Source organism: Manacus candei, unplaced genomic scaffold, assembly GCF_025592945.1.
Source record: "Manacus candei isolate 608988 ecotype Guabito, Panama unplaced genomic scaffold, ASM2559294v1 h1tg000065l, whole genome shotgun sequence".
Classification (NCBI taxonomy): domain Eukaryota; kingdom Metazoa; phylum Chordata; class Aves; order Passeriformes; family Pipridae; genus Manacus; species Manacus candei.
Window position 1 is genome coordinate 7,172,200 of NW_026138113.1, and position 25,166 is coordinate 7,197,365.

A 25,166-nucleotide genomic window follows, 5' to 3' on the forward strand; every position below is an offset into this window, starting at 1 on the left:
GCGCGGCGCGGCGCTCGCGGACGGCGGGCCAATGGGGAGGGCGCGGCGAGACGACGGGGGCGGGGCGGCGCGCGGCGCAGTCACATGACCGGGCGTCGCTGGCGGGGGCGGCGGCGGCGCGACCATGGTGAGGGTGAGGGGGCACCGCGCGCGGGGAGCGGCCCGCGGGGAGCGGCCCGCGGGGTCGGCCCGGGGCACGGCTAGCCCGGGGCACGGCCGGCCTGGGGCACCGCCTGGGCCCCGCGCACCGCCGTGAGCCTCCCTGCTGAGCCGGCGGCGGGGCAGGCCCGGCGGGTGCGGGGCTGCGGAGGCCGCACGGTCCGGCCCGGGCGGGGCGGAGGTGCGGGCTGGGCACTGGGCCTGGGGCCGGGGCTCGCCCCGCCGCGTTCGGCTCGTGGGGGCGCAGGGGAAGTGGGTGTTTTCATCGGGGTGTTTTTATTGCTACACCGGCGGGCAGAGTTTCGGGCTGTTTTATCGCGCTGCCCCTGCGATGCACCCGGCGTTGTGTCTTTGCCGGTGCTGGGCACGTGTGCCCGGGCTGTCCGCCCTCTAGCCCGCTCTCCTGGCCCCCCATACCTTTCAAAACTGCTGTCGTAGGCTCCCCCAGTGAACTTCTTTTCTTTTCCAGCAGGAAGAGTGGTTTTGCATTGGTGGGCCCAGCTCATTAGTGCTGTTTGGCGCAAATGTTGGTGTTTATTCATTAGGGAGGTAGGGAGGGTGTAGCCAGGTGGGGGTCGGGCTCTTCTCCCAGGCAACCAGTGACAGGACGAGAGGACACAGCCTTAAGATGTGCCGAGGAGGTTTAGGTTGGACGTTGGGAGGAATTTCTTCACAGAAAGGGTGATTAAACATTGGAATGGGCTGCCCAGGGAGGTGGTGGAGCCGCCGTCCCTGGAGGTGTTTAAGGAAGGACTGGACGTGGCACTTGGTGCCATTGGTCTGGTTGACCAGGTGGTTATTGGTTACAGGTTGGACTCGATGATCTCGAAGTCTTTTCCATCCCAATTGATTATGTGAGACCTGAAATTTCCACATGGAAATAACATTTGGTGATAAATGCTTTTCAGTCTTCAATGAGAATAAGGGAGTGATCAAGTTTCCTTGTAAAACTCAAGTCTTCAGTGTGTCTTCAGTGTTATTTAATATTCAATAAAATTTTAAGCAGCACTTGCTGTAACCATCATGATGTGTTAATTAATCTAAGTGTGGAGTGTAAACAGTACTAGCAGTATAGAGATAGGCAAAAAATAACTGAATAATTTATAAAGAAGAGATTGTGCAGTTCTTAGGCTTTTGGAACAGGCTTTGTTTTTAAAGTGTTATGGATGTTGGTATCAGTTAAATCCTGTATCCTGGGAGTGGTAATGATACTTGAAAGTGGAGTGGTAAATACTGAATTGGGTGATGAGAAATGCTAAATCTGTGTAGACAGCAGTCTCTGTCCCCCACATAAATATTTTGTGGTAGTCATTGACTGAGGAATGACACAAGTTTTCTCTGCCTATCATTTCCATGAGAATTGGCCTGAGACTTATATGGTCTCATGGTCTCTTTCTAAGAATAGCTGATATGAGGTGGTTCAGAAAAAAATAAACTTACAGGTGTTAAACTTGGGATAATCACAGATATTAAATTTGGGATAATCCCCTCTATCAAATTAGGCTCCACTGTGATTTCCTATGACTAAGCTTGGTTTAAACCTTGAATCTGAATGCTTAAGTTCCTTTAACAAGACTCATTTTAAGAGGGCTCTGGCTGTTTTTGATGATGCCCTAAATAAAAAGTCCATCTCATTAATGTCTTGTGGCTTCCTGTGGCAGTAAGTAGCAGTTTCAACATGTGAAAAATGTTTTCATCTCTCTGGTTTGTCTTTGAGCTCCTGTACTGTGAGATATAATAGAGAGTTTGGAGCCTTTGGTGTTGCAGAGTGATGCTTCCTGTATGGTATCAAACACTTATGCTTCTTTTTGTGGGATAATTCTCTCAGTGCCTCCCACAGCAGTGCATTGTGTGCACCAGGCTTCATCTGCAGGCTGGCACTTGTCCCAATCCACTTCCATAGCTAACCCATCTTCTCTCTTGGGCAGCATTAATTTTAAGTGGCTCAACAGTGATTTATTCACAGATAGTCCTAACAACATCCAACTGGGAGGAGGAGTCAGGAAAACCTCCTTGGGTAAGTCTCACTTGTTGTGGTATCAAACACAAGCATGTGAGCAAACTGAGGTGTCATGTGTGGAATAGGCTGTGTAAGCACATCAGTTACCTAAAGAAAAGACTTCTGGAGATTAGATGAAAATGCACATTAGAATGGAAGCAAAACCTTCTACTCTGTGTTTATACTCTACATCTGCTTAAGATACCTGCTGTCAGAGTATGAGCTGTTTGGTAGCTTGACAAGCTCACTCCAACTCTGCTCAATGTCAGTACTGCAAGGTACCAGATTTTTGAGTGGAATAACTCAGCACATGGGCCCAAAATAATAACCAGCTCTAGAGTGTAGCTCATTGTCAAATATGGAACTAAATATGACTGTTATCAAGTCTTCTCATGGAACTGAGCATTAGAAAATCAGAAAGTTGTACACAATAGGTGTACTATTTGCTGTGCATGTTTCAAGAGTAGTTGCTATCATGAGGAAAGGCACAGGCCAGAATAAAGTTTGCTGCTGCTGTAATACACTTCAGCAATTGTTATCTGCAGGTTGACTTATATTACCCACTCAGATCAGATGGTTTCAAGCTGTTTGGGTTTAAAAAAAAAATAAAATTGTTTTCCAAAGCAACTTAAGGTTCACTGGCCTTGATAAAAAAACCCCAAAGAAACAAAACCTGAAAGACAACAACAAAAAAAAGCACACCAAAATCCCCCACCAAAAGCGAGCTTTCCTCACTCTCCCTCCAAAGTCATCTTGCTGTGTGTTGTGACTTCCACAACTGTGGTAACTTAAGATAGTGCTATCTTCAAAGCTAGAAAAAGGCTGTTGTCTCTTGAACAGAAACTGATGGTGCAGCTGTGGGAGGTTGTTCTTTGTCCCTTCTCCACTGCTCACTTGCTTCCTTGTCGCTTCAGGAGAGAAAAGGTTAGGGAACGAGTAAAGCAGAAAACCCTTTACATCAACTCTCCTTTTTTCTTCAACATTTGTAGTGTATCTAGTGTGGGTAAGGCTCAGGCATTTCTAAAGTCTGAATGGCTGCATAATTGCTATAAATTGCTTGTCTTGTGTTCATGCAGGAGATTATACCTTATTGTTCATGTACAAGGCAGGATATTCTGTGCCTTGATTATGGAGTACTGCTGCTTTTGTCCAGTGTCAAAGTATCTTCCACTTCAAAGGCCTCTGTTCAAGGTTGTTGCTCGTAAATGGGCACGGAACTCCACATCACAGTTGCTTTTTTGATAAAATAACATTTGAAAATACCATCTTGTGTTACTAGGTTACTAATTTAAGTGGAAGATACAGAGCATAAACAGCTTTATTCAGCATTGAATCTGACAGAAGAACTGTGTGCTAATTCAGTGTGTGCCCTGCTAGATGTCACTGGTGGGCTTTTGCCATATGTTCTTTTCACTTCACTTGCCTTTTGCCAAGAGATCCTCAAACTTCAAGCATGTGTATCAGGATATGTGTCTTACTCTGATCTTGTGTATCACTTGATAATAACCAGGTTATGTTTCAAAATATCTACAGTTCTGAAGCTGAAAGTAGCTTGCTTTCTGAAGTCAAAAGAAAAGGGTAAGCTGATAAATATTCAGACTTTGAAAGGTAAGAAAGGCTTAGAACTTAAGTGGTGCTGCTGTTAAAATGTCTTCTATTCCTGCAGAAGTAAAGCTGCTATAAACAACACCTCAAGCAACACTACTGCTTCTGTTACAGGCTTATGACAGTAGTAGTAGATTATCTCACTGTCTGTGCTGCTGTAAAATGCTCCAGTTGCCTTTTCTTTAGACATGAAGTGCAGTACCCTTGTGGTAAAGACATCTTTGTTTAGACCAATCACCTTCTCAGTCTTCAAATCAGAACAAATACAAATTTAATTTTTGTCCTCTTTCTTAGTTCTCTGTATCTTCAAGAGATACAGAAGAAAAAAGTTAACTTCTTGTGGTAACACGAAAATGCTCCTGTTGATGAATTCAGTCAAGCACTGACTGTGGTCCCAGTGCTGAATAGGGTGTGGGACCTGGCTGCTCAAACTGAGAGCAGAAAGGGAAGTACTGCCAGTGTCTTCTGTTAACGCAGACAGAATCTGATGTAAAGCTGACTCTGGTTCATTATAAATGGGAAGGCTCTGAAATTCCAGTTTTTCCCCACCTGCTGCTAAAAGACAATAGTTGAAGTTTTATAAGAAAATAGATACATCTGCTGAGATCATTGTTGGTATCATCTAAAGCATAGTCTCAAAGTTGTAGTAGCATTATGCTGTAACCAGCATGTTTTTCACATCAAAAGTAAGGAAACCAATGTACATGGAATCAGCCAACACAGCAGATACTGTGCGTTTCAGTAAATGCTTTAACTTGGTGTTGCTGTTAAAAAGCCTTCTCTTCATGGCCCCATTTGTAGTGTTGTTTGTTGCTGTGGAGTGAAGTAATAGGTGAATAATAAACCATCCATCAGCTGGGCTGGTTTTCCAGCTTATTTGATGTTTTACAGTCTAAACTGCTCTCCCAGCACTATGAACATGTCCCACGAACAACTGGGGCTGGAAGAGCAGGGCTGGTAGCTCTGTAAGCTTAGTGCCCATTAGGGGAAGGGGGCTTTGGAAGCTGTGGTTACTGTTGGCATTGCTGAATTGTTTCTAGCTGTGCTTTAATAGAGATGTGCAGCAGTCAGAGTGTATGGCATCACCTCAGGAGTGATTTATCTTCTCCAAAGCACTGCTGTGGGTTCAGGGGACTGCAGACTGTGACCAATGTTCTGGCACAGACATAATTCAGCAAGTCTGTTACGTGATGTTTCGATATTGATTGTTGCACACAAGTCCCAGCACTGTCATTTGCTGTTCCTTGAAAGTCTGATCTGTCATGGAATAATTAAAGCTTAGCAATTACAGCAAACTTCTGCTGGCAGAACATACTTGTTTCACAGTTTGAGTTTTTCTAAGGGTTTGTAGCTGTTGAATTGCCTGGGAAATAGGGTCATGTAACCATGGCTGCTGCTTTTGCCTTATGCTTAGATCATTTTTGGAAGACCTGCACTTTGTGTGATTAATTATATATAGAAAGAGCTTTAAGAGGTGCAGACACTCTAATTAGCAGACCTGGCTTTTTCTGTTGACTAAATGGACTTCTTAATCAGTTACTGTGCATAGTTTGAATATTAGTGAGGCACATTGAGTCAGAAGTGTTGGTTGGAAGGAATCTTTATCTTGTATGACCTTCTTCAAGCAGGTATGTCGCCAGTGTTGGATCAGATCAGCCTTGGTTTTGTCCAGCTGGGTGATTGAGAAATTTTAAGAGTGGAGTTTCACTGCCTGTTAGGGAGTGATGAAGGCAAGAACAACATTGCAGGGCACTGTGTGTGGAAGAGGATAGTGGGGAGATACTGTCTGTGACTCTTATTGGGGAGGTTCCAATTGCAGAACAAGAACCCAATTAAATATGGGGAATAACGGGTGTGCAAAGCTCTATAACCATTAAACTGGTGTTAAACTAAAACTCGTCTATTTTAAAGATGACCTCAATTTTCATCTCAGTCCTCATAAGATACTTTATGGGGACTCCAAGCGTGGGGTATGTGGGAGTTGGTACTGAAGACAGAGTTTTTAAAAACATAAGGGCGATGTAATTCATGGCCTGCTAGCTTGTTTCTGAAATGCAGTTAAAAAGAGAGGACCAGGAGCCTTCTGAACACAGTGGATGGAGGAAAAAAGTATAAATAGCTGAGAATTTACTGAAGCTGAAGGCTCAGAGAACCTGCTGTGCAAATCACTGTGTACTTGGTATTTGTCAAGACTAGAGAAGATGTAGGTGAGACACAACATCAGTGATTTTATCTCTGACAGTATTTCAGAGAGACCATCTGAAAACAAGCTGCAAGACTGGGAGAGGTGGAGATGCTTTAATGAGGTGTTGTGAGCCTCAACCAGAGGTGGATGGTGGTTTTTCCTTGTAAGGAGGAGGGCTGAGAGCGGGTGGGGAGAGTGTTAGGGGCTGTGATCTAAGTAAGTTTGGACATCTTAGTGGATAACTTCAAGATGCTTTTAGAAATTAATCTCATTAATCTGGTAGAAGGAAGGGAACAACTGCAGAAGAAGGTCTGAAGGATTGAGGGGAAATCTATGGCTCTAAGCAATGGATTTATTTAATACTATAAGAAAATGCAGTATGATCCTTGGAAAGTCGAAAGATATTGGAAGTTTCAGTTGAAGGTGTAGAATGTGGCTCTGAGGAGAGGCAAGAGAGTCACTGGGACAGGTAGGAGACATGAAGAGTTGTTGCTTCTCTTCAGTGTTCTCTTGCCTTCTGCAAGTAGCTTCTCCCTTCCGGAAAACATTGAGTGTACTTTGTTCTTTGCTCATCTGAAACTCATCCTGAACAGAATTGTGTGGCTCAGACAGCAGTTAATGGAGAACTTGTGACTCGTGAACACAGGAGAGCATCTGTCCAGTGGCAGTGTATGTGGTCATTGCTTTGAAGCTGTATGGGAAGAAGTTACAGCAGTGCTTCCTCTTGGCATAGTCATCTTTGCATTCTCCTGGAGCTTTTCCTTGCCAGATGCTTGCGCTGGGTTCTTGACCTCTAAATGAGAAGGGACAAGTTGACCCTGCTCTGCTTCCTTGGCTTTGTACTCCAAGGAGCAGTGGTGCTCACAAGCTACCTGTAACCTGCCCTTGGGTTTTTGCAGAGTGCTGGAACTTTCTCCCTTTCTCCCTCAGAGCTATTTCTGACAGCTCTCAGTGGTCACACTGCACTGTCACTTGCACTGCGCTCTAAACTGAGGGAACCTCCTTTTCATCAAGTCGTAAACAGCTTGATAAAAATAATTGAGTTCTGGTTTGTTTTGTTGGTGTGTTTGTTTTTTTTCCAGCCAACAACACAGCAATCTCCTCAGGATGAACAGGAAAAACTCCTGGATGAAGCCATTCAGGCTGTGAAGGTGCAGTCTTTCCAGATGAAGAGATGCTTGGTAAGAATGGGACTTTAAAATGCAACGAAGCTTCTTGTCTGCTAGTAATAAAACAGTAAATCAATACCAATCTCTAGTGCTGTGAGGAAAATTAACCCTTTGTGCACCTTTGTGGCAGAGGCTTTGCAAATAAATGAGGCAGCTGCTCATTGAGAGTGAGCCTTGAATATTCTTTGAATGTGTCTTCCTGATTTTGCTCCAGTATTTGACAAGGCAAATTAAAAGATGTACCTTTATAATTTGTGCTTGTATTTAAGTCAGCCTAAGCTGAGAATAAGCAATAACCAGAAGGTTATTGTTCAAATTCGTTTTATATGGAACTGTATTATGAGACTATTGTGCACCATACTGTTGGTTTTTTCCACGTAGTCTTTTCTTGGTGTCAGTTACAGACTGTGAGGCTGCTAATAAATTGCCTCCTGCATAGGATAAATTTTGCAGTCATTAACTGTAGACTGATGTGTGAATTCTTCTGTGACTGGAAAACACCATTGACTGGTGTTATGCTGAGATTTTATCTTGAAACTGTAGCCAATGCAGGCAGATAATGTCATCACACATAGCTTTCTTGGGTTTGAGAAACCTATTTATATTTGGGGAAACTGCTTAAAGTTGCAATGAAAACTTAACTATTCCCATATATTTTCATGTGGTTAACCAAGCTAGCTTTGTTTGCAGTCAAATGACATTAGCAAGGGAAGTAACACCTCTTCCAGTTTTGTACTCTGTGGAATGCTTTTGAAATCTTTGAAGTAGCTGCAGCTGAGCTTTTCACTGCTATCAGTGATTGAGTGACAATTTAAATATACTAAGTGGATCACACTAGCAATTCATTTTGTTCTCCCTCAAAACCTATTGCTGCTGCTTATGATGGGTTGAACAAGTATGCATAGGTGGGAGATTAGAGGTTTGTGTTTGTGTGTGTAATGCCAGCTGATTTATATGCATCAGAAGTGTAAGTTAGATGCAGCCTAATAAACAGTGGCTTTCAGTAGGGTGTTTTTCATGGCTGAGAAGTAGGGGAAGAAGATGATGGCAGTGTGCATTGCCTGTCTGCTAGAGGTTTCTTACTGAGATCTGAACAAAGCAGCAGAACAGATTTGGAGGAGAGGAATCCATTCTGTTTTGCTTGCTGGAGAGAACCTGAGAGGTGGGTGGGGATTGCTGCATAAGCAAAATGATTTTAGATTTTTGTACCATGAGTATTATGATTTATTACTGTAGCTCTGTCTTCACATATGTCTTATCACTTCCAGATGTAATGTTCCACTTAACTAGCATGGGCAGCATAATACAAGCTAGATACTAATTGACTTAATTAGAACTGGTGCTTTCCTGATGTTCACCTAATCTTTACTTGCTTTTAAAAAGAGATAAAAGTGTAGATTTATAAAATCCTGCAGTTACCTAGTGTTATTTCTAACAGACTGTTCTCTCTTTCTTCCTCCAAAGGACAAAAACAAGCTCATGGATGCTCTGAAACATGCTTCCAACATGCTTGGGGAGCTGCGGACTTCCATGCTATCTCCAAAGAGCTATTATGAGCTCTGTATCCTTTGAAGAAGAAACTAATAGTTGAAATGTTGAATTGGGAATGAAATGTTCATCCGCTTTTGTTGACACAATGGTATCTTGTCAGTCTCAGGTATTTACTAGCACTTTTCTTTTTGCCCTTCATCATTATCTTAACTTCTAACGGAGTCAGTGCCTCGATGTATTTACTTTGCATGCTGTGGCCTCTGAAAAAGGGGAGCCTTTTAAAGAGACCTGGGAATAGAATGTGAATGTATTCAAATACTGCTTTCTCCATGTGGGGATGACAATCTTTTGTAATGCATGGTATGCCATCACTTTAATACTCTGTTTAATCACATTCATTTGCTCAGTTTTGATTTAGTAGCTTGGGGTTTTATTCCCTTTTCTAATATGATAGAAATTATGATTGAAGGTTTGGGGTTAATTTTGCACAATTATCCCAATAGCAATTACTAGTTCAGAAGTACTGCCTGCTTGGGCATGGTTGTATTTGGTACAATATCTTTCTTCCATGGTGTGAATGAGCAAATTAGTATGAAAATCTGTTCAAGACATTCTAACTTAAAATCCTTAACTATGAGAAAAAGACATGGCAATTTCTGATGAGCTCCACTACTTGGAAGTCTACCTGACAGATGAATTTGCCAAAGGAAGGAAGGTGGCAGACCTTTATGAGCTAGTACAGTATGCAGGAAATATCATTCCAAGACTGTAAGTGTGTGTATGTTACTGTCTGGTTTTGTTTGCTTTTTCTGTTTTAAACTGGTGGATAGTGGTCAGGCTCTGGGTTCAGTGACTGACTCTGCCTTGCTTGACAGCAGGAATTCAGTTTGCAATGGTGAATAATATTTCTGCTATCTTGAGTGGATTACTGTGGGACTTTGAGATTAGGCTGAGAATGCAGCTGCAGAAGGTCAGTTCTTCCTGCCAGTGTGTTAATTTTGCACATGACCAAGATGGAAGCACTTTAATCTTGGAATAAAGTTGGCTTTTGGGTAAAGAGCTGGTCAGTGAAGGTTAACCAAGTACCACACTCTGATCAATGTGATTGACTATGTATTTATTAACTGCTCCTATTACCTGTTAATGAACTTGTACCTGGGGGTCTAGATCTTAGATTCTCACACACAGTAGATGCCTCATAGCCATCTGCCTCTTATGGGAATAAGAAGTGTGAGAAGGAAGCTGAAGATTTCTGTAACTTTACCCGAATCTGTGTTTCTGAATATATTTTGTTTAATGGCAGAAATTATACTGGAAGTGCTTGGAAGGCTTATCTTTATATATGTGACCACTGGGCTGCAGAACATGTTCAAGACAGTCTGTCTTGGGACTTGGATTTTGATTGGTACTGAAGTTTTTCATTCCTGACCTTATGTTCATGCCAGGAAGAAGCTTAGGACACACCAGGCTGCATCTTCATGCAGTTTCTGGAGCTTGGCTAATGCCTCCCACAATGTCTTTACCACTGTGTGTCATGATTAGAGTTGTCTTCCTGCCTGCTTGATGCAGGCTCTAGTTCTCCCTGGAGAACACTTCTGGTGCTTTCCTGGGGGTTCTCTGCACATCGATGGTGAGGCAGAGGAGAATGCAGGGAGAGCTGAGGGCTCTAAACCAAATAGGTGAAGGTTCTGAGCACTGTATGCTTTTGCACTGGAGGGATATCCAAATATACTGGAGCACCAGTTCTTTGTTTCTCCCATATTCCTTCTGCTTCTTGCCTAAAACAGAGGTGCTGAAGGAATGAATGCAAGGGGGGTTCTGAAGGGCTTAATTCCTATCCTGCTGGACTACAGTGTGAAAGAGGCTTAGCTGCTTCCCCATCATAGATTACTTACCTGTATGTGCCAGAGCTGTTTTCCAGCTTGGTGGGATGCTGGAAGTATAGACAAGCTGGTCTGGGAGCATTCAGAACTTTGTGCATGCTGAGCATTTACACATTCGAGGTATCAAGCACTGTAATGAGGTCAAGTGGCTGTTCTGACTTGCTGTGCTCTGTAGCAAAAGAGAACAGAGTTGAAAGCTGACTAAAGATCCAAAACCTTGGGACCTAGATGATATTTTATTGCTTTTTCTGTGGTTTGGTAATCCTACCAGGATGGAAGAAAGGAACTGTCGCCTTTAAGTGTGATGTTGTTACTTTATGATTTATTGTTTGACTCTGTGCTTTTTGCAGGTATCTCCTGATAACAGTAGGTGTTGTCTATGTCAAGTCATTTCCACAGTCCAGGAAAGATATTTTGAAAGACCTGGTGGAGATGTGCCGTGGAGTACAGCATCCTCTTAGAGGCCTCTTCCTTAGGAACTATCTCCTGCAGTGTACCAGGAATATCTTACCAGATGAAGGCGAGCAAGCAGAGTAAGAAAGATGAGCTATAACTTGGTAGAATTATTGTTGTTAACAGAGAATATTTAAATTTTTTGTATGACTTTCTTCATATTTGAGAGAAGTAGAAACTTGACAGGTGTTTTGTCCATTAAGAATTCCCTAGCAGAACTAAAGGTTTCATACAAGTGAGGGTATGAACCTTTCTTATGAACCCAGATATCCCACCACACACTTCTCCACCCTCCAGCCTTAAAAGCTCTGTTCACCAGTGGGTGGAAGGATGAATACCTCTGACCAGCTTTTCCTGTTCTTAACCTGTTATCAATTGCAGTGAAGAAACCACTGGAGACATCAGTGATTCGATGGATTTTGTGCTGCTGAACTTTGCAGAGATGAACAAACTTTGGGTGCGGATGCAGCACCAGGGCCACAGTCGGGACAGGGAGAAGAGGGAGCGTGAGAGGCAGGAACTGAGAATCCTGGTGGGAACAAACCTGGTTCGCCTCAGCCAGCTGGAAGGTGTCAATGTGGAGAGATATAAGCAGGTGGGATGTCTGTCCATCCTTTCTGACTAACTTTTTCCAAATGAAGCTAGTTTGTACTCTCAGATGAGCAGCTTGAAGTGTTATAACTATGCTAAAAGTTCAGTAATCCTGGTACTTCTCAAACTCTTCACCTGAGGCAAAGTTCTGAGTACTAATGAAGGTATACAGTGTGTTGTGAGGCTAAGGACATCATTCATGCGTTTTTCATATAAGATTGTGTGTAACTTTGGCAATTAGTTTTTAAAACTTTCCTTCTTGACTCCCACTTTATTTGAAGACTAGGGAGTCGGTTTAAGGGTAGTGTACATATACAGCATTCTGTGGTAGACTTTACAAGTTATGTGGCTATTCTTCCCAAAGCATTAAAGAGAACTGTTATTGCAGGAAATCACAGTGAAGCAAATATATTATTTAAAAGTCTGTCCCATGTAAGTTCTACCATATAGGTGTTGAAAAGGACTTTGAGTGGTGCTGCTGAGACCCTGAGCAGTGGTAGGTGCCAGCAAAGTTAGTAACACTGACTTACTAAATCAAAACTTGCATAGTGTATGAAAGGGACAGATGTCTGAGACCAGCAGATATTTTTTTTTATCTGAAGGATGGAACTTCAGAAAAGTGAGACTTTTTGTCAGAAAGCCTTTATGTACAGAATAAGCTGAGAACTGTTAGAAATGCTACTTTGCTTGGATTAAATGCATATGTAAATATAAACTTGGAAAGTAATTGTAAAATCACTGCAACACTTTTTTCCCTATTCCAGATTGTTCTGCCAGGAATACTGGAGCAGGTTGTGAACTGTAGAGATGCTTTAGCTCAGGAGTACCTCATGGAGTGCATCATACAGGTGAGCTGCTTAAATTCAGTTGCAGTGATGGGACTCAGGGACACCTCTATACTTAGTCAGATTCAGGCAACTTCCTCATGCACTGGAAAACTTCATCACTGGGACTTTTACACGGTGGCTTGTCCTGGATGTTTTTTACCAGATGGGCAGAGTGGACATGAATCCATTTTGTGCTCCTTCTGTTGCAGAAGCTTGTAAGCATCTGAGTAGCAGTGCCTGAGTTGTAATAGATAGCTGAGCCCTCAAGTTACCCACTTGTCTTACATCTCTTGCTTCATGCATTTACCCAGTCAAGGTCAGCTTCATAGGCCAGACTGTATTTACTGTGTGGCTATCTACTTTACAGTTATTCTGTTGCATTTTACTGCTGTGTGACAATGGGCAAATTCAGTTTATAACTTGATGACTATTGATCTAAAACTTCAGGTTTTCCCAGATGAATTTCACCTCCAAACCCTGAACCCATTTCTCAGAGCCTGTGCTGAGCTGCACCAAAATGTGAATGTGAAAAATATAATTATTGCTTTAATTGACAGGTGAGTGACCGAGGGGGTGGAAGTTGGCTCAAAATTAAGTTTGTGTTGTGCACAAGGAGATGATAATTCTTTTATTATTTGAATGTGTTTTAACTTGTGATATCACTTAACTCCACTGTTTCCACATCTTTCTATCAGCTGTAATTCAAGCTGCGAAGAATATTACTTCTCTAGCTTCTGCTTTCTGGACTCTGTTTTTACAGCTTCCAATGAAACCTGCTTTATGGACTGATTAAAACTTGTAAACTAATTCAACCAGGAAATAGTCCATTTATTATTGACCAGTTTTGTTTCTGAAGTGGCAGCAGTGTTCTGCTTTGACAGCTATATTGGTCAGAGGTACCTCTTGAAAACGTGAAGATCCCAATGGCTAAGTTGTGTATCAAGGATACTTCACCTTGCAGTTTTGATTAGAGAACATAATGCTTCTTCAGAAAGGAGCTAGTAAGAAACGGAACTACCTTCTTAATTCTTGCAACTAGCATCCTGCCTGTTCTCCCAGAAATGTGTTTCTTCCTGTGGAGGTATTGCTGCTGCTTGCAGTGAATTCAAATGTAGGGGAGAAATCCTAGAATCATTGGGGTTTGAAAAGACCTTTAAGATCAAACTAAAGTTTTGATTTATATCTTGAAAGGAAGCAACACAGACTATCAGTGACTACCTGCACTTTCTTACTGCAGACAGGAAGTGCAGTTGCATGGCTTGTTGAAGCCTCAAAAAAGCCTTTTTTTTCTTTTTTTTTTTTTTGCATTTGCACACAAACATGTGCCTTTGTATATCTGGTCCATGTACTAATGTATGGACCTCAGTTACCATAGGGATCTTGGGTCCCACTGGCCTTCAGCAATGGGCAGGGTTACTTTAACTCCTCTGATGCCTGGAGATGGAGTAATTTTACTGAGCATGACTGGTATAACTTAAGATCTTGAATTTTTTGCTTACCGGATCTGTAGTTTTTCTCCTGGTTATGTCAAATTTATTTGTTCAAGACTTTGGTTTTATTGGAAAAATCTTTTAGTATTTGTGCCAGAGAAGCAGCACAGAGGTGTTCACAGGAGTTCAGTGGTTTCCTACACTTTGCTGCCATGGCTGAGAATTTTTGTAATTTTGTCAGCTTTAAAAAAAAAAAAAAAAGGAAACAGTAAACTCCCAAACCCGAAACAACCCAGATCCCAAGAAGCATTGCCCATAGCAACCTGACTTTTGAGACTGTCTATCTTGAGCCTACTTTCAAAGAGATCACAGGATCTTCTGCCAGGTTCTTACATGACAGTGTGGCAATGTCATTTTTGTGAGAAGGATTTTGTTGTGTAGCTTCTTTTGTCACGTCTGCTCTGAGGACTTAACTTACTGTGGAGGTAATGCCAAAGTTTTTCTCTTCTTACTGTTAGAAGCAGCAGTAAGTGACTGACTAGCAGTGATTGGAGCTGTTAGGAGCAATTGCTCAGTGTTTCAGTGTTAAGATGGGAAGCTGCCCCATGTAGGTAGTACCTGCTGGCATTTCTCATCTTTGTTTCATCTGGTGTGGGATAATTGAATCTGAACATCACTGACTGCTGAAGAAACCTGTGACAATTTTGTTCTTATTCCTTTGGGGCTTTCCTGCTAAAGGAATCTTTCTGCAAATAGTCTTGCTGCTTTGGGATCTTTCTTGCCTTACTAAACCATTCATGGCTTTTAATTATGCTGCCATCTGCCTGCAACTTGTTCTTACTCTGTAGCATGCTGGCCTTACACTTGGAGCTGTTGCCAAGATAAGCTGCCTTGTTCCTTTGAGAAAAAGCAGTGTTTGCTTCTGATGTTAGGAAGTCTGCTTCTTACCACCCTATGAAATATAAGATAAATTCAATATCTGTGTTTCCTGGCAGTGAAGTTTTTTGGCACCTCAACCTTTTCTTACCTGTTTCTGTTTCAGACCCAAAGTTCATTCAGAATCAAAGTTTAGAAATGCTGTAAGAAATAACTTAAAAATTTTTATTTGCTGCCTTTTCCTAAGTACTTTTATAGTTTTTTCTCTAATTCAGAGTAGAATAATCTCAACAATTAGAAAGTCAAGACATGAATGTTGAGCTCCTTAAGCAGCAGCTTTGGTAAGGTGCTAGCCTTCCTGTAGTGATTCTTCTTACCTTGTATCTCATTTCTGCAGCAGTGGTGGTTGGCATGACTTTGTTCCCTTACAGATAGAGATACCTCTCATCATCTCTTGAATGCTTGCTGGACAGAAATTGGTTGCCTTTTTCCCCTCCTCCACCCCCCCAAAAAAGGTGTTCTTCTCCACTTCAAGTTTACTTTGTATTTGTTCTTTGACAACAATAGAAGTCCCAAACATGTCAGTCTGTCTTTAGAGACAAAGCATAGTTAAATCAGTGTATTTCTTTTTTTCCCTCTGGAGGCTGTTTTGTGGTGAATGCTATTGGGTATCTAATTTCATTAATATCACTGAATGAGTGCAGGATATTTGCTCTTCCATCAGCCTGCTCTATACATCTTTCTCTGCTGGAAAGAACAGAACATTTGCTTCTAGCTGAAGAACATCGATTATGAAATGTCCTTATTGCTCCTTCTTCACCTTGCCTTTTCTGTCAGACTCTTTTCCAGGACTGATAGATACCAGGCTCAGTTGCTCGTAAGGCTTCTGACTTCCATTAATTTCCTTTTTGCTTGTAATAGAGCTTCCAAAAATACCTAAAGGAATTGCTTTCTCTGCCAGTACCTCTTTCTGGTCTGTGTCTGAGGAGTGGAAAAACTGTGCTGACCAAGCTGCTTTCCTTGCTGTGTCACCAGGTTAGCTTTATTTGCACATCGTGAAGATGGACCTGGTATCCCAGCAGATATCAAACTCTTTGACATCTTTTCACAGCAGGTTGCTACTGTTATACAGGTATGCTGGGTATTCTTGCATGCAGCTTGGGGTGGGTTTTTGCCAAGTTATGTGCTTTTGTATCAGCTCAGCGCTGTCTTAAATTTCAGTCTCGGCAGGACATGCCCTCAGAGGATGTGGTGTCTTTGCAAGTTTCTCTCATTAATTTGGCTATGAAATGCTACCCAGACCGTGTTGACTATGTTGACAAGGTGTTGGAGACAACTGTGGAAATATTCAATAAACTTAATCTGGAACAGTAAGTAAATGTCTCTTGAGTTCTCTTTGGCATGGCAGTTAATAACCTAAAATCTGGACTTGTGCATTGCACCACATTTGGTGAGATAGCAGAGACATGCTTTGGATGTGTGAGATGACTGTCTACAGCTTGGCCCAAAAGCAGTAATGATAAACTGCTGACTAACTGCTCACCTGTGCATAAATCCCACTGTGCAGCTGTACAGCTACACAATGTGCATGCTAAGCTGTGTGTAGTCATTATCCAGGCATCCCTTACAGCAGTCTACAGCTAGACTTGCAGCCACAGTCTGCTTCTGCTGTCAGCAACTTAAAACATGTATTTTTCCACTGTATGTCCCAAAGAACAAGATATGACTTGTTTTGATACTTTTATTTCCTTTCTCCCTAGCAACAAGTTGCTTAGTTGTTGTGGGATGCCTCAGAATTGGTTTTCTGAGGCAGGCTTTAAATCTGTCTACATATGTGAACTATGGATTAATTGTGTTTTTTGCATATATTTTCTTTTAGTATTGCAACAAGCAGTGCTGTTTCAAAGGAGCTGACTAGACTTTTGAAAATTCCTGTTGATACTTACAACAATATCCTGACAGTTCTGAAGCTAAAACATTTTCATCCACTCTTTGAATACTTTGATTATGAGTCCAGGAAGAGCATGAGTTGTTACGTGCTTAGCAATGTATTGGATTATAACACAGAAATTGTGTCCCAAGAACAGGTATGACATAAGTTTACTTGAAATTCTAGGTATTTAAAATAGCATTTGAACACCTGAAAACACATACTAAGTGACTTCATGCAGGGCATGCTTTGTTTCCCAGCCTTCGTGCCTGTGTGCTCCTGCCTCCCCATCTGGGCACAGGCTTTATCCCTCTTGATAATTCCTCCTCATGTTTTTAAACGTCTTTACACATCTTACCTAACCTCACCCTAGAGACTATTTCTGGTCTTACCCAACCTCAGCCTAGACACTACTGCTGTTAGGTTTGAACAGAGACCCTGAATCCCTTTAAAACTAGGCCTACTACCTAAAGAGGGTTGGATAGTACTTTTGGAATCTGAATTTCCTCTGCACTGCTGTGCTGTCCCATCCCACTTGTGCCAAGAGGGACCCTTCTTCAGGGAGTAAGGCACCTATGTCTAAAACATCAGCACTATGAATGGCTGTAAACATGTTCCCAGTTGCTGTCAGCTTATGCTTGTAGACTACTCTGCTTTAAACAGAACTTCTTTTGCCTTTAACAGGTTGATGCTATCATGAATTTGGTATCCACACTGATCCAGGACCAACCAGATCAGCCTGCTGAAGATCCTGACCCTGAGGACTTTGCTGATGAGCAGAGCCTTGTGGGAAGATTTATTCACCTCCTGCGCTCCGATGACCCTGACCAGCAGTACCTGGTATGGCACTGGGGGTGCTGAGTGTCTGTGCTCTGACTGTCACTTCTTGCATTGACTATCCAAGGCTCAGGGGAAGCTGGGAGCTGGGGCATCACTGCTTGGCACTACAGACTCAGTAACTAACAACTGTGTGTGACACCTTCAATGGTAGCATGATATGTTTATTTGGAAAAAGCAGGTGAGGACTTAGGCATTTGCTGATTTAAAGTTTTCATCCCATGACTGAGCAACCATCTCTATTAGTTTGTGGAACTCTTGATGTTCTGACAACTCCATATGACCATCTATCTGAAAGTCAGCAGGTGGAATTTGGAGTATTGTGCCATTTGCATTCTTTTGGTATCAAAATACACAAAAAAGTCCTCAGAAAATACACCTTAATATGTTTGGCCTCAGGAATTTTAATTTCTGTAAGTACATGGTCTTCAGACAGCATGTAGTGTGCTGCTGCTTGGTTACAGGTGTGCTGAAGTTGAACTCTGCTACAGATGGCAGCAGTTAGTTGGCTCTAGTCCGAGTCAGGTCTGAGTAGGGACTACAGTGAAGTTACAGTTTGTTTGCCTGAAATACAATTGGCTGATTCTCATCTGAAGTTGCAGCAACATCACACTGTATAAACAGTGAGAACAGAAAAACAGAATAAAGTAGGAGCTATGTATAACACTACTGGCATTCATTTGGCTTGGCTTTAAAATCTGGTATAAAAAATTTGTGCTTGAAATGTTGAGATTTGCTGAAACTCGTGTAATAGGGAGAAGCATGGCTTTAAGGTACGTGTAAGAATTGGAGACAGTTGTTTCAGGACCTGCTGGTCATTGGCTGCATTATTTCTCTATATTGCTGGAGTAAGGCAGGAAGGTCAGCCAGGTCCTCTTTAGTTTCAAGAGCTGTATGGGTTGATTACAGCTGGCAAATACCATATTCATGTAGGAAGGGCCAGGATACCTCTGTGGTTTGGTTTTTTTTGTTTGTTTGTTTTGAGGAGTTGGGTTGGGTTTGTGTGGTTTTTTTGGTTTTGTTTTTTTTTTTTGCTAATAGAGAGCAAAGCTTCCCTCAAAGGAATGCTGGCACTATGGGAGTTGATGTATTTTAAATGCCATCAGAGGACTTGTCAGATTATCTTTTGGGTAGAATTCTATAAGGTACTTAACACCTTGTGATAAAAATGCTGAATAGCTCCTCCATGAGCATCACAGGTGCTTGTATCAAATTCTTCTATGGTACTGGAGCAGCAGGAAAAAGTCCAAGCCTATGGACTTTTCACAGCTCTTTCACAGTATCTCACATTAAACTATGCATTCGGTATAGGAGAGATAAGAAATGAAACTTCAAACACCTTAGTCAGTGTATTAGCCAAAGTGGCTAATACAGTGTATAATGGGTGATTACAGATTCTTATCTATTCATGTTATTTACATGAATTCTGTATCTAGTCTAAAAATATATGTGGGGTTGGACACTGAACTTCACTTGCAGTGCTTGTTTCAAGGTGGTGATGGGACTGCTGTGACCAGAAAGCAAGGTCATACCTGGCTGTAGTGTCTTTGTTCTGACACTTAAGCAACAACAACAAAAAAACCCTGCCCTGTAACTGATCTCCATTAGAAATTCTCTTTAGTTTGGTTTTAGAACTTCTAGTGTAAAATACAGCATGTCTGAATTTTGTCCCCTTTGAAAAGCAGTCAGGTTATTATAAATGACTACTGTGATGTTTACCTTGTGTGGAACAGATTGATTGATTTCTGATACTTGGAGTTCTTGCTGTTCTGGAGAATTCTGGTTATGAGACGACATGACTAATTACATCAATAGATGGAAATATTCTCAAAATAAGGGGAAGGGGAGAAGCTAACAGTACAAACAGGTAGAGTTCCTTGGCCTGTCTCCACAGGCTTGGCACACAGGCAATAAGGCAGAAAAGCATCACGTTTATGAAGTCTGTGCAGCTTGTACCCAAAACTAAGAATGGCAGTGAAAGGAGCTGTCATTAATGAGCACAATGAAACACTAAACAAGGGGGGAAATGGCAAAAGTTGCATGTGTGTCGACCAGAATGTGGCACTACAGTTTTACTTTAATGAAATTTGTTTTCTTTCTTTTACTTTTCTCACAGGTGCTGTAAGAAGGAATGGTCCTTTTTGCAGCTTCCATTGAGTTGAGGACAGAATGTATTGATGTCATTATTAAATGCAAGCTCAGGCAACTTCCACCTGGCTGCACAATCCAAAACAGATCTGCAGTTAATACAGTGCAGCAGGTGTTGCCTAACACTTATTGAGCAGCTCTAGGGAAAGTTCAGGCTGATACCACATAAAAAGCTGCAGAGACAGCACAAATTTAATTCCAGTAAAGCAACTTTAACTTAAATTCAAGTCCGCCCAAAATACTGCAATTTATCTGCTGATAACACCATGTCTTTCCATAGAGATTAAGTTACAGATGCAAATAACACACCTCTCTTAAGAATTCTCTAAGCTTACAGTGCTTCTGCTTTAGATCCTCAACACTGCCCGGAAGCACTTTGGTGCAGGTGGGAACCAGCGGATTCGTTTTACACTGCCCCCCTTGGTTTTTGCTGCATACCAGCTTGCTTTTCGCTACAAAGAGAACTCCAAAGTGGTAAGTTGACCTCTTGGCTTCTCTGGTATGCTTGCTTTTTTTGGACTTTGTTAAAAGTGCATTTTGTCTGGCTTCAGTATGCTAACACTTGACGCAGAATGCTAGTTGGTTGTTTGGGGTTTTTTTGCTCAAGGCAGATTTTTGCTTGAGGTTTGAATGCTTTCTAATCTAGTGATTTTTATCAAGTCATATTAAATTACTTTGGCACTTGAGAAATGGTGAAGCAGAAGTGGGCTAGTTTCGTTTATTCATGAGGGTTACTGATTATGTGCTTTTGCTGGAGACCAGACAAGTGATGGCAACATCTGATTTCAATGTGGATATTGAAATTCATCAAGTTCTAAATTGTAGCTACACTATTTTAATGTTTCTAAAAACAAGAGCTTTTTTATAGGTTAACTTACACAGTAGTTGCAGAACTGCACACTAAAACAATGACTGATCCATTTGGCCCTTTAATGCTTTCTGATGGAGATAGTTAGCTTATATATGTATTTCCCTTATTGTGGGGAAATAAGTTTAATTGCTGTTTGTTAAAGTGCTCTTCAAAATGAAGGTTTTAATATTCTCTCCCACTTCTGATTGCTCCAGACTGAACAGAATTTTTCTGTTAGCACTAATTAGGCTTTTGCTCAATTATGTTCTAAGCATAGCTATTGTAGCTGCAATTCAGTGTAGACTTCTGAAGAAGGTTTCTATGAGCTGGTAGGAAAAATGGGTGTGAAATTTTTGTAAATTAAAGAAATACTTTGTGAAGACCCACTGAGGTCAACACAGTACTGCTGGGGCACTCATTACTGCTTCAGTAAATAAGTGATTGGAGTGGCATCAGAGAGCAGCAGGCTGGAGCACTTAACAGATCTTAGTACAATTCATGTTCTCTTTTCCTATATCAATACTCTTGTTCAAGCTTTCACTTGTTTTTCTTCTGTAGGATGACAAATGGGAAAAGAAGTGCCAGAAGATCTTCTCGTTTGCTCATCAGACCATCAGTGCTCTGATCAAAGCAGAGCTGGCAGAGCTGCCCCTCCGTCTCTTCCTGCAGGGAGCACTGGCTGCAGGAGAGATTGGCTTTGAGAATCATGAAACTGTGGCCTATGAATTCATGTCCCAGGTGAGTGTCCAACTATTGCAGTTGGTCTCATGTGCTACCTTTAATTTGACTGGGATAGGTTTCCTGAACACTGAACCATCCAGTGTGATTCAAACACTTGAAATGATGGAAGATTAATGCTACTGGGTAGAAAATCCTCATCTTCCTTCTTGCTTCCCAGGCTGCTGTGGGATTAAGCTCCATTGCTACTGGTTTGAGTACTCAGTCTGACAACATGTGGTATGTTGCAATGCTGCCTCCTACTCGAGTAGTTGGTTCACTGGAGGAGTGTAGCTTTCTCAACATAAAATGCTCCTTCACTGCTTCTGCCTCCCAGCTCCTGTTATCCAGCTGGTTTTGCCCTGACCACGCTCTTAGGAAGTTCTCTAAAATTTGCAGTGTTCACAACTGCTATGCTGGGCTTTGCTAATTAAAATCCTTGTATTGAAACCTATTATAAACTACTCTGAAAATCCATGTGAACTTGTTCCTTGGTCTTCAGCCTTACTTGTTGCAAAAACCTTCCCCTCCTCCCCATCAGATAAAGAACCAATGTACTTCATGTTATCCACGTTGTAAACTTTGTCCTTATCTTTCCTCTAATAGTGCTACTAATGCATGTTTTTAAATGGAATTGCTGATAAACTCAGCCTCTGCTCACTGCCTTGGATCAGTTGCCGTTGTAGCTCCATTCTGAAGATGAGAGCAGCATGACAAAAGTGTACTTTGTATTAGAGATACGGTTCAAGGTTTTAGTCTTGTCTATTCTCTAAAGATTCTTCATCCATGTGGCAGCAGTGCAAGTGCTTTTCTTGCCTACTCTGTCATCACTGACCTACCACTCAACCTCTGCTCTGCTGTTTGTGTGTTTCAAAGAACCAAATACTCTTCAAGAATTATTTCTGCTGCTGAAGTTCTGTATCTGAACAGGTGCTTGAAATGAGGAAACGCCCATTTTTAGAATATATGTGGGATCTCATTTTTTTTCCTGTGACTACTTGAATAGTATTTCTTGCAAGACTTATTTCTGGTCTGTGGATTTAACTTGATTTTAACATTCTAAATGAAAAATCTTTTTTCCTGCCTGAAGCTTTGAAAAATGTAAAACTGGACAGTTTCCTGCTGAGTCACTAGCAGGTGTGATTTTTTTTTTTCCTGATGTGTTCTGATTGAGTCTTACTTTCTCCCTTGACTAGGCCTTCTCTCTCTATGAAGATGAAATCAGTGACTCAAAAGCACAGCTGGCTGCAATCACCTTGATAATTGGGACATTTGAGAGGATGAAGTGCTTCAGTGAAGAGAACCACGAGCCTTTGAGGACTCAGTGTGCACTGGCAGCCTCTAAACTCCTGAAAAAGCCAGACCAGTGCAGGGCTGTGAGCACTTGTGCCCATCTGTTTTGGTCTGGCCGAAATACTGACAAGAATGGAGAGGAGGTAAGAACAAAGTGACAACAGTGAAGCACATCCTACCTCGGTAACAGCTCTGCCTTTCTTCTGAAGACACTTCTAAAGTAGTTATATCAGTGATATAGATTTGGTTGGAATATATGCTCATATATGAAGTTTTTAAATCTCAGTGCAGTGTGAACTCTGTAAATACCAAAAGGGAGAAAATTCTAATTTAAGGGTGGAAGTACCAGGCAAGCTTTTGAGTGTCAGCTGGTTTAAGACAGGCTCCATTTTGCATGTGTGAATTACAGTAGCTGTGCTTGCATGTGAACTACTAAACTTCCAAATTAAAGATACAAATTGTTGAAGGTAAAGGTAAAAAAAAAAAGTTCTGTTGTTCTTCAGGGCTTGTCACACAAGCTGTTGTCATTATAAAGAACAGTGTTTGAAACATGTTTCTCAAAGTATGCCTTATGGTACATCTTACAAAATTGAGTTAATTGATCTCATAATTGAAGGCTCTCAACAACTGTTCATGTTACTGTCTGATTTTAAAAAAAGTCTAATACTGGTGGCAGTCAGGCAAGGAAATATAATACAGTCAGGCAAGGAAAGCTTTCACTGACAGCTTGCTCTGCACAGTTTGTGTAGTTTTGTGTTTCTGTGGCCACCCCTAGGAGATGCCATATGTTGCCATGGGAGGAGATACTGGAGCTTCCTAAAGTTCTTTTATTTCTCCTAACTTGGATTCTTCCTTCTAGCTTCACGGAGGAAAAAGAGTGATGGAATGCCTAAAGAAGGCTCTGAAGATAGCAAATCAGTGCATGGACCCTTCTCTCCAAGTCCAACTCTTCATAGAAATTCTGAATAGATATATCTATTTTTATGAAAAGGAAAATGAGGCGGTGAGTAGACATCCGTTCTCTGTTGCCTCTTTTAAACAACATTTCTTTAAGCCCTTTATTCACACTTATGCCCCAAATTGTGTCTCTTCAGCTTACCCTGTAATCTCTCACGAGAGGCACAAGTTCTGGTGATTAAAAAACAGAGTAGTCAATTCTTGATATGCAAGTGAAACTGTGGATTAAACTTCATTCTTCTTACATGGGGGGAAAATGCCAAATGTTTGGAAATTTAGTTATGAACTTAAATATTGTGATACTTGGATACCTGAAATGTTTTTTATATCAAATTTGCTGGGACTTAGATGAGATGCTTAGGTGACATTACCATATTGACTGTTCAAAAACAATTAAGAGTGCATAGACAGTCTGATTATGTGCATCATTTGTTTACAGCTTTTTAAATTTGCATTGAATACATTGGAAAGAAATGCTGTGGTAGCAGTTACAAAGCTATCAGGATAAATATTTAAGTTCTTTACATTTGCTTGGATGGGAGAACTTCCACAAAACTGAAATTGGAAGGGTTCTGTGAGGAGCAAGAGAAGGCAGCCCCCAGGAGTTTGTCTGCATACAGTCTTACCAATATTTTGAAGAACTGTCCCATACAAATAGTTCAGAGACAAGTCTCTTAAAACTACTGTCTATGCACTTGTACACAGGTGATGTTGATGACTCCTGTTCTGTGTTCTGTAGGTGACAATTCAGGTTTTGAATCAGCTTATACAGAAGATCAGAGAAGATCTCCCAAACCTTGAGTCTACTGAAGAAACAGAACAAATTAACAAACACTTTCACAACACACTGGAGCACTTGCGTCTGAGGAGGGAATCACCAGAATCTGAGGGGCCAATTTATGAAGGTCTTGTTCTTTAGGTAGACACTCACTGTACCTGTTTTCATTTACATACTGTATGTTTGTTTTTTTTTAAGATAGATTCCTAGGTTGTGCCTTTCAGAAATGTCCAGTTAAGTTAACATTCATGTGTTCAGTCTGGCACTTCAAACACTCGTGTTGAGTACTCTAACAAATTTGAAAGGTTGGACCAGCAACTACAGGTTTCATCAGTTAGCATGGCTGAAACTTCCTTTGAAATCCATGTGACATGGTAGGGCTCTTTGGTTCTGATTTCTCTCCTGTCTGTTCACTGTTGCTTCTGTAGCACTAGAGCTCTAAACTGGCAGTGACTGTCATCTGCAACTGTGTCCGATCCTTACAGAGCATCAGATTTTTGGGATTATTGTATGTCAAATTCTGCTTGTGCTTTCCTTTTAATGCAAGTTAAGACTAAGTGTAATATTTTTCCCTAAAAACTAGAATATATTAATGCATGTTTGGAGAGTTTTAAAGTACCATGTTCAAAAACAGAAGTTATATTTTGCATATTAAGGCTCTGTGACATTCAGCGAGGGCCAGTACTGTGCACAGGGCATATTTATCAAGATAATTTTGTTCCAAATAGTATAAAAAATAGAGAAATTGCAATCTATATAGATATGTATAACCTTCATTACTGTAAATTTAGGGGAAAATGCATTACACAAGTTTATTCAGTATCATGATTTTGCACCAGTGGAACAATAAAGTTGCTATTAACATCTGCTGTTTCATGTCTCTTCGGAGCCCACTGTTGAACCCAAAGCTAATGTTGAACCTTTTGATAAGAGTGAAAGAACTTCTGCTTTGTAAGGACAGAAGAATCAAGGCAAGTTAACCAGGACA

The 25,166-nt window shown here is 41.3% G+C and overlaps 1 protein-coding gene across 2 annotated transcripts; it reads left to right on the top strand.

The window, feature by feature from the left end:
• Positions 1-62: 62 nt before the first annotated feature.
• VPS35 (VPS35 retromer complex component) lies at positions 63-25,042 on the top strand. 2 transcript variants are annotated; one of them, XM_051805859.1, is made up of 17 exons: positions 63-127; positions 7,031-7,129; positions 8,582-8,678; positions 9,253-9,376; positions 10,842-11,024; positions 11,326-11,539; positions 12,300-12,383; positions 12,810-12,919; positions 15,704-15,800; positions 15,890-16,038; positions 16,548-16,755; positions 17,283-17,438; positions 19,935-20,057; positions 20,992-21,171; positions 22,347-22,586; positions 23,303-23,446; positions 24,140-25,042. In XM_051805859.1, exons 1-17 carry the CDS (start codon positions 125-127, stop codon positions 24,317-24,319), a joined length of 2,391 nt encoding a protein of 796 aa, XP_051661819.1. In that variant the 5' UTR covers positions 63-124; the 3' UTR covers positions 24,320-25,042. The 2 variants fall into 2 exon arrangements, with proteins under 2 accessions (XP_051661819.1, XP_051661818.1); XM_051805858.1 differs by having other exon boundaries at positions 82-133.
• Positions 25,043-25,166: the final 124 nt, after the last annotated feature.

Coding starts and splice junctions, on each gene's coding strand:
- VPS35 (XM_051805858.1), top strand. Junction 16,039..16,547: donor AATAAACTTAATCTGGAACA/GTAAGTAAATGT, acceptor ATTTTCTTTTAG/TATTGCAACAAGCAGTGCTG. Junction 20,058..20,991: donor ACAAAGAGAACTCCAAAGTG/GTAAGTTGACCT, acceptor TTTCTTCTGTAG/GATGACAAATGGGAAAAGAA.